We start from the raw sequence: 13,572 nt of genomic DNA on the forward strand, positions 1-13,572 counted from the left end.
GGAGCTTATTGTGCTGCATGCCTCTAATACTACTCAGGCAGCTGGGCCAGGAGGATCACGAAGTTTGAGGCCCGCCTGGGCAACACAGTAAGATCCCCCCAATATCAAAAACGCAAAGGGCTGAGGGAGTAGCTCAGAGGTAGAGTGCCCCTCACTTCAATCCCTAGTACTGGCAAAAACCAAACCAAAACGCAAAAAACTTGACTGAATTACAAACTCCCTCATTCCATACATCTGTGCCCTCCCCCAATGTCAAGGGAAACACCTGAAAATGTACACCTGAGAAGATTGTTAGGCCTGAATGATTAATGTGCTCAAATGCTGTCTAGAGCACTAACAATAAAAGTAAACAAATTAATGATTCTGGAAATGTTCAGAGAGAAACTATCACCACTCACCTTCAAGGAAAAGTACATGGATTTGGATCCCATGATTTTTCAAGTTTCTAGTACCAAACATAAAACTGTTTAGATGCCAAAGGAAAAAATTAGAGTTAATTATAAAAATTTAGACTCTCAGTTTTTACAAAAAATATCTAAAAACACATTGTACTGTCTTTGTTTTAATGACACTAATAGCTTTATTTAACAAACACTGAGTGACTATTATGTGCAAAGCACTATGCTAGATGCCATGAAAAATACAAAGGTGAAAAAGACATAGTCCCTGCCCACAAGGAGCGTATAATCTAGTGTGGGAGACAAGACAAATACATAAATAAGTAGAATACAAGGCAGTAAACAAGAATAGGCAAGTGCTGAGTGTGGCCTGAGTGTAATACTAACTAGCCTCAAGGTTCCAGTTTCAAACACTGGCGAAGTAGTGTCGGCTGCTTTGAAATCACATCTCAAGACTGGCATAATGTCTCAATGCTCCTACCCAAGCAGCTGGAGGCAAGAGAGTAGGCCAGGTGGAGGGGTTGCTTGAAAGCACTGTCACACCTACACACATGGTGCTGACACAAGTATGTAGGTACAGCTGCAGAAGAACTCATTCATATATATATATATATATGATATATATATATCATATATATATATATATCATCTGTCCTTTGGTTAATGGCTATAGCTACTGTTTAAACAATATATTTTTATATAAAAAGGAATTTATATAATCCCAGAAAAATGAATTTAAGGATTAATATTAATTCAAGAAAGAATCCTGCCATAGGCAATTTTATTTACTAATTGATTCTTTTCTCTAAATATCTATAAAGCTCTGTAGCAATTAAACAGACATCTAAGTATTGCTGAGTAAAAACCTCTTATGTCTTAGCCTTCTGAAGGAATTGGTCACATACCTGATATAACACTATTCTAATAGCAACAAGAAGGCCTTAAAGAGATTTAAGGAAAATAGTTTTTAATGCTTCAATGCAAATGGAACACACGCTGATTAAATACAATTCAATATTGTTTGAAAGTATCTCCACAACAGCGTTTGATACCAGTTAAGGCCAGCAAAACGTAAGTGAGGAAAACATTACATATATTACCTTTCATTGGTTTCAAGTATCACTGCCTATGTCTATGCAACCCAATCTTTTATTTCAGAATTCCATTTGTTGGTACCGATGAGCTTTGACTTAAGAGCTTTGATTTACTTTTAGCTCATAGGCCTAGTAACAACCCCTGACCACTTCCTCTTGATAGTGCTGTCTGAAATAACTGGCAAAGTAGAAGCACATTTCCTGGCTGCTTTTCCTACTTCCTGAACGGGACAGTTCACTGCTTAGCCTGTTTCCTTCAGTGTGTCACTGTGGTCCTGGGTCCTCTGCTGTTTTCTCTCAAGGAAACGAGCCCGGGCATCTGATATGGACTTGTCGTCATTTCTTCTTTGCATTTTCTTTAGCACTTCTTTTGATATTCCATCTGAAAACATTACAAATTAATCCAATGAAACTTTCATTTGAGATTTAGTACTAGAAGTGTTAACAGAAAGAGATGTCTTGATTTTCCAATGTTAAGAAAAAGCATGAAGGAGAAGTTAAATTTTTCCCTATCAAAAGAAAGAGCCTGTGGTTAAAGGATGGCACGCGCGCGCGTGCACACACACACACACACACACACACAGATAGCACTGAAGCCAAAGAGTCAAAAAAAACTGACCCTAATTCAAGCATGTAGGACAATGTTATAACTGCAACAAATCTAGTGGTTAACATTTAAATGACCCTTCTATGATTTCTCAGGTAATATTTTCACACTCTATTTCCACAGTGCTGTTAAATATGGATTGTTATGGCTTGCATCTAGATGTCCCCCTAAAGCCTCATACTTCATAGGTGGGAGGTGGCTGGATCCTGTGTGTGACCCTGAATTACGAGCATAACTGGATTATCATGAGTGATAGCCTGTTAGTGATAATCCATCCATTATCATGACTGATAGCCTATTAGTGATAACTGATTATCACTGACTGGTTTAGCATGGTTGTGGGTGTGGCTGAATGGTTTCCTGAAGATAAAAAACTGACCCTGGTTATGGGTGGCAACTAACCAACAGGCTTATAGCCTGAATGGACCAAAAGGGAAAGAAAGGCTCCCTGCTGCTTCTGCCTCCTGCCTGCCACACCATGAACTATTTCTCCTCTGCCATGCTGCACTGCCTTGGAGCCAGAAGTGTATGGACTAAAACCTCTACAAACTGAGCTAAAATAGAATTTTGCTCCTTCAAGTGGTATCAAGTGTTTTGTCCCATCAATGAAAAAGAAGACAAGGATAATACAATTGGGTCTATAATTTAGCCTCACAAAGTTTTATTGAAAAGTTTCTTGTTTATATGAACTGAAAATTAAGCTGTCTGTCTTAGTTCAATACTACAATGGTTTATGCTACTTATCTGGGGAATGTTTCAGTAAATTAATATTTCAGAAAATAGTATTTCAGGCAAGAGTTCCTTGCGGAAAAAAAAGAGGTCCTGGGGTAATCATAAAATTTTATAAAACATAACAAAAATAGTAAATCACTACTGGGAAACAGTATGTGTAGTAGCTGGGGCTACAACAACTGATTCACTCACCCTTCAGCTGCTTCACATTTTCTTTATTTGTCCATCTCCTCCTTGCATCTTCTCTCACTTCACGTCGGGCCACACTGCTCAAATCATGAGCATTAAGTTCATGCAACTTGGGTAGCAAGTCTCTCACCCATTCATAACGGATTGGACACACAATTCTTGCGTAGACTTTGGTGGTAACTAATACCTCATGAAAAATGATCCATTCAAGCTTGGTTTCCTGTTCATGAAGCTATATAAAAGAAATCACTTAAGGATAACTGAATAACCTGTCTATTAGACAAAGCAATGATGGCCCAGTTCTTCTGAATTAATTCCTATCTTCTTCAATCAATCAAGAGGCACAGGTCAACTAATCTATTTACAGCTCTATGTAATATAAGTACAAGTAAATGTAACCCCCAAGATAAAAAGTAGAAGACTTCTTATATATTACTTCTCCCACCTTTATAAATGTTTTCTCTTCATTAGAAATAAATGACTTACTGCTGAGGAAGGATGAATGTGAACTGGGCTTCCACGTCCATCCATTGTGCAAAATGTTCTCCCAACAGATCTATAAAAAGAAAAGCCAAATGATAAAGAACTGAACAGTAAAACAATGAACTGAATAGAGAATTTAATTCAAAATTAACAATGACAATATGTTCAACTACTACGAAAAGTGCAACAGGCAGAGGTTTATGTATTGTGAGGGAAGGTGGACAAAATCATTTCATTCTAAGTAACTCACAAACAATAAAATCACAACACCTGGTTAAAAGAAGGCTGCATAAATACTTGCCCAGCCCTAAATTTGTTACCATCTCCATGAACTGCTAAAAAGAATACCCTGTTCCACTGCAACTCTGAAGCAAGAAAGCAATAAATAATACAGAAGAGCCAGGAATGGTGGCACATGCCTGTAATCTCAGTACTCAGGAGACTGAGGCAGAAGGATCTTTGAGTTTAAGGCCAGACTGGGCTACACAGTGAGTTCAAGGCCAGTTGACACTATAAATGTGATACTCTATCTTAAAAAAAGAAACAAAAATAATACAGAAGAGGTTTGATTGATGGGTTTACACTTTATACATTCACAATTAATTATATTTTTATATTATAATAACATAGCCATGAAAGCTGACATCCATTTCTTCAATTTCAATCTCTTGATTAGGTTAATCCATTTGCAAGTATGTATTGTATCAGCACCTCACTGAAACTATCACACAGTTTAACATCACCCTGGTTCTAGGCACACTACAAGAACTGCTTTATTTCATAGGAGCAAGGGCCACACTGCTGCTGCTGCACCAGCCAGGTTCCCACAGGCTCCCACATCATTACCTCCATGGAAGCCCTGAGGAATAGTTTGACCCAGCACATGCCCAAAAGTAGAGCACACAACCCTACCAGCTGCAGTAGATGGAACCGGGGCCAACAGACTGGGCTGCTGGGGTGCAGCAAGTGAACCAGTTGCAGATATTGGGATACTACTGGCAACAGAGCTGCTGTCACTGGCTTGGGTACAGCTCTCATCTGAGATGCTTGCTAGCCAGGAAGGCCATGAGGGAGAGTGTGGTTTCAGTATGTGATTGCTGGGTACCTAACATTTCAAAGCTCTGCCCAGAAGTTTAAATTTGTTCAGCTGACACCGTAACTTCTCTAAGAACTCATCTTAAATTAGTGACACAAGTTAAACAGCTCTGTCAATTAAGTGTAAGAATTTCCGGTCAGCCGGGCGTGATGGCACACGCCTATAATCTCAGCACTCGGGAGGCTGAGGCAGGAGTATTGTTGCGAGTTCAAGACCAGCCTGGCTACAAAGTGAGCTCAAGGTCATACTGAACTGAAAAGCGAGACCCTGTCTCAAAAAGACCAAAAAAAAAAAGCAAAACCACAATTTCTGGTCATTAGGTAGTAACATTAACAAAAATATTGTGTTTATGCCAAAACAACCCATGAGGCTATGAGAATCAGGCGCTTTATCCAAACGTCAAAACTAAGACTCAGGGTTTGGGACATCGCTCAGTGGTAGAGGGCCTGACTAGCATGCATGAGGCCCTTGGCTCAATCAATCCCCAGTACTGAAAAAAACAGACTAAGACTCAAATAAATTAGCCTTCTCAAGAGCACAGAGCTGCTGCACAGTGAAAGTAATTCCTAAACATGTATCTTTCTGGCTTAACTACATGCTCTTTATTATATTATGCTACATCTCTGCTCAAAAGGATTTTTCACTAATCTAAAATCTGACAATTAGCTCAGGCTATCATTTTTCTAACTCATGGTCTTAACTGCAAATTATTTTGTTTTTTTTTTGAGACAGGTCTTGCAGTATATAACAGGCAGGCTTTGAACTCACTATGCAGCACAGGCAGGCCTTGAATTCAGTGATTCTCTTGCCTCAGCCTCCCAAATGCTAGGATTACAGATATGTGCCACCATGCCCACTTCTATGTGCCATGATGATGCCCTGAAATGCTACTCCAACACAGAAATCACTTTCACTTTCTTCACTATTTCTAGCTCCCTTCCCCATTATCCTTATTTTTAGTTATATAATCTATTCCTCTGTATATAAGGAATTTCCCATTACCAAAGTTACCCCTTTCCTATGAAGATGCCCTCCTCACTACATTCAGACCCTGACAACCACATGAAACAATATAATACCTCCCGACCCTGTCTGAGCTCTGACACTCTATGCCCAAGCTACCCTTCCTCAGCGATGCCATCATCAACCTATTTGGCTTTCACACTCCACATAGGTAGGGCCACTGCACTACAAAAAACTTTTTGCCACTTGCCTTAGGTCCATGCTGGACCTGCCCTAAATCTGCTTTCTTTCTACTTTGCTTGCTTGACTCCAATACCTACTCTGGGTCACTATAGCCTCCCTGCACAAGAAATAATTATGAAAAGGTTCATCATAACTGAAATCATCATAATGACAGAGTTTAAATAAAATCTTCAATCTTTAATATCAAATTGTTTAGTATTGTGGTCAAATACAATAATATTGCTTAATTCATCCCTCAAGCTCATATTGCTTACCTTCGAGCTACATTTTTGAAATAGCCTGCACAAAGACATCTTCGTAGTACTTCATGTTTAGGGCCTTCAAAGGTCTCTCGTGGGAAATCACTTTGCTGCAGAAACAATATTCAGTGGTAAATCCCCCAGAACAATTTGAAATAATCTTATTTAAAACCCACATTCCTTAAGACTTCTACTTCTGGCCAATATGGGACAAAATAGGACTAGATTTAGCCTTCTGTCTGAAATAACCAAAAGATGTACAAAATATATCAAACAGTGACTCCCAGAACACTATGTAACAGCGAACAAAGGACAGGGCTCCCTGAAACAGGAAGTGAAGCAAGCTCAATTGCCCAGCCCACTGTCTTGAGAGAGATTCTGAAACAAGGCACTGGAAGAAAATTCCAAATGGAACCCAGACAACTCCCTGCATTAATAAGACAGAGTTTAGAGTTTGGGTAAACCAGAGGTGGCTGGAATTTACAGAAGAAAGTTTGGCACAGAAGAGAAATGCACAGAGAGAGAACACCAAAGATGTGCGGCATTGATTAGCTCAGGAAAAGAACCTTCCCATATAACAAGGAAGTAACAGTACTTGGTATTCACACAGGGCTGGGAATGGTGGTTGTTATAAGCCACGTAGAACACTTCATAATTTACATGACTTTGTGTAGAGCACTCAGAAGGGTGCTGCATTGGTAGTGGGGAACAACTAGCTCTAGACTGAGCACTGCTCTGATCCAGCATAACAAATCTTAAAACAAGCAAGACCTACAAAGATCAAACAATTTCCAAGTAATTTGAATGCAAAAGTATCTAGCATTCAGCAAAGCAAGATTCACTAAGTTTAGCATCAACTCAAAAATTACCAAGCATGCAAAGAAGTAGGAAAATACAATGCTATGCCTAATAAGGATATATTCAATCAACTAAAATCAACCCAGAAGTAACACAAATGGCACTACCAAAAAAATGTGTCATGGAGAGATCTGAAAATTTTTGTTGTTGTTTTAAACACCCAAATTCAACATGTAAAGATGAAAAACATAGTGCTTGCTTCAGCAGCACATATACTAAATATGAAAAATATAATGGTTGAGTTTACCATCAGATTTAGCATTATAGATGAAAAGACTTATGAATGTAAAGACAAACAATACAGGCCCTGTGTTCACAGCACCACACATACACACAGAAGATAAATTTTTTATATGTATTTTACCATAATAAAATATAAATTTGGAAAAAAAAAAAAGAGTAATAATGCTAAGTAACGAAACCCCCTCCAAAAAAAAACCCCAAGTATATGACTTCCCTCACATAAAATACTAGGAAATATAAATCTGTCAGCAGCGATAAAAGGTAGAATATCAGTTGCTGGGTCAGGAAAGAAGGGATCACCTATGAGGTGAGATGGATGGATTACAAGAACATGATGAAACTTTGGAAACTGGGCACGTTCATTATCTCAAATGTAGCGATGGTTTCATAGGTTTATATAGATGTCAAAACTCAAGAAATTTTACATTTTAGTTTTTTAGGTTTTTTGGGTACCAGGAATTGAACTCACAACTTTGTACTTGCCAGGCAGGCGCCTGCACCACTGAGCTATATTTCTGGCAAATTTTACATTTTAATCGAGAACTCTGTTGCATGTCAATTATACCTCAGTAAGGCTATTTTTTAAATGTTCTCATTTCTGCAGGTAAATTTCTTTATTAGTAACAGGAATCACTCCTGGCATCAAGGAGATGGCTATTTGCAGAAGCAAGCAGAAAGAGAAGGCAGTAGACTAGGAGGGGTGGTAAGAGGTTACTATACATTAGAGAAAATTCAATATAAAATATATAGGCCCAAAAAGAATAGGGCATTATCACAATCACCTGCTTAAGCTTCCTGATTAGTTCTCGAAGCTGAGCTTCCACACGAAATGCAGAAAATAAGCACCTCCAATGAATCCAATGTTTTTGGCACCATGAAGCTGGAGCTCCACTATAAACCAAAAATATTGTTGTCTTGAAAATATCTTCTACAAGTAAAAGACATTCTAACAGTCTCATTTTATTGCAAAAGTGGAAATCCATAAGCAACTATCAGCTCTTTAAATGAAATCTGTCCAAGTACTAATAAAGCACGTTAGGGTATTTCAAAAAACAATTGTCAGTTAAATTAAAAATAATTTTATAATAGGTTTCTTTTTACCTGTAGGCATTAACAAATCAATGACTACATGTAATGCCAAATTGAATTATTTTCTCATCTAAATGATCTATACAGAAAGCAAATTCTCTTAAGATCACTTTTTAGAAACGGTTTGAGAAGAGGACCAATATTATCCAGTAAATGCCTAACAAGTTACCTGACATAAGCTCACTGATGGCCAGTGTCATTCCCATTAGCAGTCAGATCAAACTGCCATGTTCTAGTACAAAGGGTTACCGCACATACCTTGATTTGCACTGTTCAAAGATGACAGCTAAAGTTGCAAAGTCATTAAATCCTCCAGCTTTAGCTGCCAATTCGCGATGTCTCTGTTCTGCTTCCTTCTGGTACTCAGGGTCAACTAAGGAGAATTGGAGAAGCAATTTAGTTCTTCTTTACGTTAACACCGCTCCCAGTGTTTTCTTCAAGTTTACCCAAGTCTGCTTCGCTCTCTGGGTGTAACACAGGAGAATCACACGAGTTCCTCTTGGGGGCTCTAATTTCTTCCACAGCTCCTTTTCTTCTACGTCTCAGTGTGCACATGTAGGGCTGGGGTTTGAACCCAGGGCTTTCACAGTGAGCTACATCCCCATTCCATTTGTATTTTTTAATTTTGAGACAGGGTATCATGAAGTTGCTCAGGTTGGGCTCAAACTCACAATCCTCAGGTCTCATCCTCTCAGTGTGCTGGGATTAGAGGCATGTACCGCCACACAGGGCTTGTTTTCAGCCTTTATATAAATGGAATCAGCATTATGTTTTTGAGACTTACCTGTTCCCCAGACCCCACTCAGGACTGACACGCTCTCTCACTGCCCGCATCCTCTCCATTTAGCACTTTGCCCAGGCTCAACTTTCAGAGTTCAATTTTTAAAAAAACTACCTAAGGGTCTTTCTTTCACAGCAACACATTATACCAAAAGCCTATTCCTTCAGTATGCCCATCACAGTTGGACTTAACAGAGGCACAATGTTGCCTGATTCCAGGGAACAGCAGTTAAATAGACAATGTGAATTTGAAAAGTTCACAGTTCCTGATACTAGGAAGATAGCTATCTGATTAAACAAAACCTTCATGAAAGTATAAAAACTCTTCTACCTCAGGCTCTGAGTAGTTTTCAACTGTTATCTAGGTAACAAAGGAAGGAAGCAGCTAAAGACGAAAGGAGACAGAATGTATCTCTTGAAATGGTCTTGCTAAGGTAAAGATACAATTCCTGTATCTTATCAAACTTCCAATTGCGCTAGATCCGGCACTGACTCCACTCTGGCTCCCAACACTAGGGAACGAGTGTCTATGCATAAGCCTTGGGCTCCTGGAATCTCTGCACTGGAGAGTTTTCTCCTGTAGAATTGTGGAGCTGCTGGAATCCCTGAATTGTAGTGGTTTCTCTTAAGAAACGTAGAAGCCCTGGGTTCAGTCACCAGCACCACAAAAGGAATGAATGAATGAATGAATGAATGAGAACTAGAAAAAGAAAGGAAAAAGAAAAGGAAAGAAAACAGAAAAGAAAAAGACAAAGAAGGGAACAGAAGGGAGCCCCAGCTGTCTGGGTCCTCAGGATTATGAAGCCTTAGAGAACGCTTCCAGCTATGGCCCAGTTCTCCCTTTCCTTGCCTCCACCTGACTCGCTGGCCCTAATACCAGCAACACTAATTCACATACACAGTTCAACATCCCTTATGAAGATAGAACACAACTTTGCAATAAGTTTTAGTGGATTACAATTTAAACCTCAGCTCCCATTTTTTGAAGATTAACCTGAGATGGTAAACGTGGGGTCTCTGTTGTTTACAGTGACTATCCGCTGAGACCCCAAAAAAGCAGAGAGCAGAAGTGCTTCTCTGGCTCTCCTTTCCAATCACTACCTTCTCTCTCACTCTGTATTTCTACTTCCAACACTATTCTCAAAGTTAAGGGGAAACAGAACAGAATCTTGTTTCTTTTCCCTACTTCTTCCCTTAAAAATAACCTAATTCATTAATTAAAATTAAAACTGGCAAAAGTCCCAGAGGAAATTCAAGGTCGGTCAAGGAGAGTCTAAACCTGTGTCACACGTGGTTTCTACAGTCTTGGCAAGTTTATCCCTTAACTAAACACCAGTTTGATTATTCACTTTATTTTTCCTTGTAGACTTGCCATTTTCTTTAGTTTATTAACTTTTCCCCGATGCGATTCCATGATCAGCTTCACCTTCTGCAAACAGATATATGCCGCTGGGCCAAAAATATAAACAAGAAGCTGAAGAAGCAAACAAGGTATGTAAGCTCAGCCTCTCCCTTTGGGAAAACAGTGCAATACTTTTCTGCCCAGCAGTCAGTCAGAAAAGAAAACTGTTTTCCCCCTTGCAGTGCTGGGGTTTGAACTCAGGGCTGTGCACACACTAGGCAAGTACTCTATCACTGAGCAATAGTCCAGCCTGAGACAACAAAACCCCTCCACAGAAAGGGTTTCTGTAACAGTCCTCAGATTTGCACCAGGGGAATAAGGCTGTTAAGTGGCACACACACGCGATGTGTTCTTTGTTTCTAAAAACATCATAGTTAAAACATTTAAAATAAAAATTTCATTTTATTTTTTTTCGTTTTGACAGAGGACCCGGAGCTCGCCAGGAGCACCGCAGAAGGCACAGGCACGCTCGCGCGTCACAGGGGGGACGCCCTCCCCACCGCGGAGAAGGACCCACCCACGCAGCACAGGCACCAGCGACGGCGCACGAGGGGCGTCCAACCACGGCAAGCGACCCCAGGCCCCTGCCCCACGCCATAAGGCTGAGGAGAGGAGAGAGGTCGGGCCGGATTCCGCACCCCTGCCTTCCGCACACCACCAAAGGGCGGGGCAGAGAAGCGAGGGGCCCGCGGGCAGAACGAGGAGAGCGGTCCCATTCGCCATGAACGTCCGTCCCTCGCCTGGCGCGGCTTTAGCCCCGGCCCAGGAGAGCGCTCGTTCACCACATCGGTCTAAAATAAAAATTTTAGAACCAACCAGAAACTATTATTTTAAATTTGTTCCATTTTAAGGCAATGCTATTTACCACCTAAAAAATATTTAACATCCCTCTCTCCACTGCCTGATATGTAAAGCAGTTATCTATATTAGCCAATACTGCATACATAGTTTACCACAGCAAGTAAGAGAGATGATGATTGTTTTTACGTTTAAAGTCTAAATTCATATTTAATGTCTAAATTCAATGTTTAGGAAAGAGAATGCTAGACAATTTATCAATAATAAATATACAGTAAACTAAATTAGATGGTCTACAATGACTAGCCCTAAGCCACAAAGGACTCCTTAACCAACAACAACTTTAAGGGCAGGTAGAAAGCCAATATACAGTTTAGGTGTAATAAGATCTTAGTAAGTCTCATGCTTAGAACCTGAGGCTGGGGCTGGGGATGTAGCTCAGTGGTAGAGCACTTGCCTAGCATGCACAAAGCCCTGGGTTCAATCCCGAGCCATGCAAAAACCTGAGGCTGAATCTTCAGTAGCTAAAGTTCTTGTTGACCAAGGTACATAGCAAGACTATCTCTTTAACTGCTGCTAGTAGCCGACCCGCTCAGAAATCAGACCCGAGGATATGTTTAGGAGACAGACTTACTCCTCTTGTAGTATTTGAATTTTTAATTACATACCTATTTGGGGAGCAGTGGTGTGCTATGGTTTAGATCTAAAATGCCTCCCTAGCGGCACAGTACCTTGCTTGGCAAGTGCAAGGTCCTGAGTTTGATTCCCAGCACCAAAAAAATATATAAAAAAAAAAATAAAATAAAATGCCCCCCTAAAAGACTAAGATGCAATATGTATACGTAACAACTCCCACAATGAATGTATTCATTATGAATTAAAAACCTGTACTAATATAATAAATAAAAAAGGAAGGAATTTAAAATGAAAATAAAATCTTCTTTTAAGTCCCCCCAAAAGACTCACGTGCTTGGAAGTGAGGCCTGGTTGAGGGGGGCAGGGCACGACAGGCACCACCATTGTCTCTCTACTCCCTGCTGCCATTGAGTGAGCAGCTTTCCCCTGCAGTGCCCTTCTCATCACACACTTCTGCCTCGGGGGCAGACAACCACGGACTGAACCCACCAGAACCACGAGCCACATCTCTTTTCCTTCAGGTTATATGTACAGAGTACTGTGTCCCAAGGACAGGAACGCACCTAGTATGTGGTGTAAGGAGCTAGACAAAACTCTGTCCCAGAGAGATATTTATTAAACTAGGTAAAACTACCAAAGATACTCATTCAAAGTCTCTGTAGAGCAAAGGACTGACAACAAATCTTTGAAATTCAGCACAAACAGGAAGAAGGATGTTCCACACCCCCACAGCTCTGTTTGGAGAAGACCCTTTCCAGAAGACACAACAGCCTGAAAGCAGCATCCTTTCCCTGTTACCCACTTTCCACTTTGTAGGGAAGATTAAGGCAGAACAGCTAAGACAGAGTGCAGTTTGTGGTTCCCCCACAACTCTGCACTGCAGAACAGCTGCCCCCCATGCAGCTATTCCTACACCTATCCAGGTTGGTCATTTCATGTTTGCCTCCAGTGAAATCCACACATCACACCTCATGAGGCTCTTTGTTCCAGATACAGTAATGGCAGCCACAGCACCAATAGGTAGGATCCACGTGGGGCCACCAATGATGAGTAGACCCCCATTCACACCTCCCCAAGCTCCTGCTCCATTCCGTGGAGGTCACTGCCAGAAGAGGATGGGGCTATAGTACCTGGCCCCTGCTAAGGTGCCCAACTTTATTTAGATGAGACTGTGGAGTAATTTATGTTCCAGAGCACTGTCAAAAATAATACAGCAATGTGCTACCCATCAAAAGACTCCAGAATGGTGTGATAACAATAGAGCCATAACAGCCAAACATTTGACAAAGAAACCAATAAAAGACATAGAAAAACCTGCTAAAACCCAGTGTCCTGGAAGCCTGTGCACCTGCCCAAGCTGCCATCTTCTAAGGCACAATGGCTGAGGGACACAGGAGGTTCTGGGCCTGAGCTAAAAATAGGACAAATTCATCAACTCTCTCAACCATGTAAGTAGTCTCCAAACCACACGACACAGTTCAACATAAAAGAGATTTAAAAGGTTTAGGGCCAGGAAGATAGCTCAGTGGCACAGCACCTGCCTGGAAAGTGCAAGGACCTGAGTTCGATTCCCAGTATCACCAAAAAGGAAAACAAGAGGTTTAGGCACAGCCTCTGACCAATGATCAAATCAACCAGCAGAAGTGACACACATAAGCAAATGAAAACTTTATGAGAGGAGCTCTGGGAGGCTGAGGCAGGAAGATCACAAATTCAAACCCA

At 40.6% G+C, this 13,572-nt stretch overlaps 2 protein-coding genes across 2 annotated transcripts in view; one reads left to right on the plus strand and one right to left on the minus strand.

Annotated features, from left to right (window-relative positions):
- Nucleotides 1-549: 549 nt before the first annotated feature.
- Dhx40 (DEAH (Asp-Glu-Ala-His) box polypeptide 40) overlaps nt 550-13,572 on the minus strand; it is a 43,318-nt gene continuing 30,295 nt past the window's right edge. Inside the window, exons 13-18 of the mRNA XM_005393985.2 lie at nt 8,493-8,607; nt 7,928-8,036; nt 6,060-6,154; nt 3,507-3,576; nt 3,024-3,252; nt 550-1,874 (exon numbers count right to left, since the gene is read on the minus strand). Of these exons, the coding sequence (XP_005394042.1) occupies nt 1,735-1,874; nt 3,024-3,252; nt 3,507-3,576; nt 6,060-6,154; nt 7,928-8,036; nt 8,493-8,607 (758 nt within the window). The 3' untranslated portion in view covers nt 550-1,734. The remainder of the gene's footprint in view (nt 1,875-3,023; nt 3,253-3,506; nt 3,577-6,059; nt 6,155-7,927; nt 8,037-8,492; nt 8,608-13,572) is intronic.
- LOC106149649 (brain acid soluble protein 1-like) lies at nt 10,443-11,281 on the plus strand. The gene is made up of 2 exons (XM_013519165.1): nt 10,443-10,505; nt 10,841-11,281. The coding sequence occupies exons 1-2, from the start codon at nt 10,458-10,460 to the stop codon at nt 11,264-11,266; spliced, it is 474 nt and encodes a 157-aa protein (XP_013374619.1). The 5' UTR covers nt 10,443-10,457; the 3' UTR covers nt 11,267-11,281.

This window comes from Chinchilla lanigera, unplaced genomic scaffold (assembly GCF_000276665.1).
Source record: "Chinchilla lanigera isolate Chin_1 unplaced genomic scaffold, ChiLan1.0 scaffold00050, whole genome shotgun sequence".
NCBI lineage: Eukaryota > Metazoa > Chordata > Mammalia > Rodentia > Chinchillidae > Chinchilla > Chinchilla lanigera.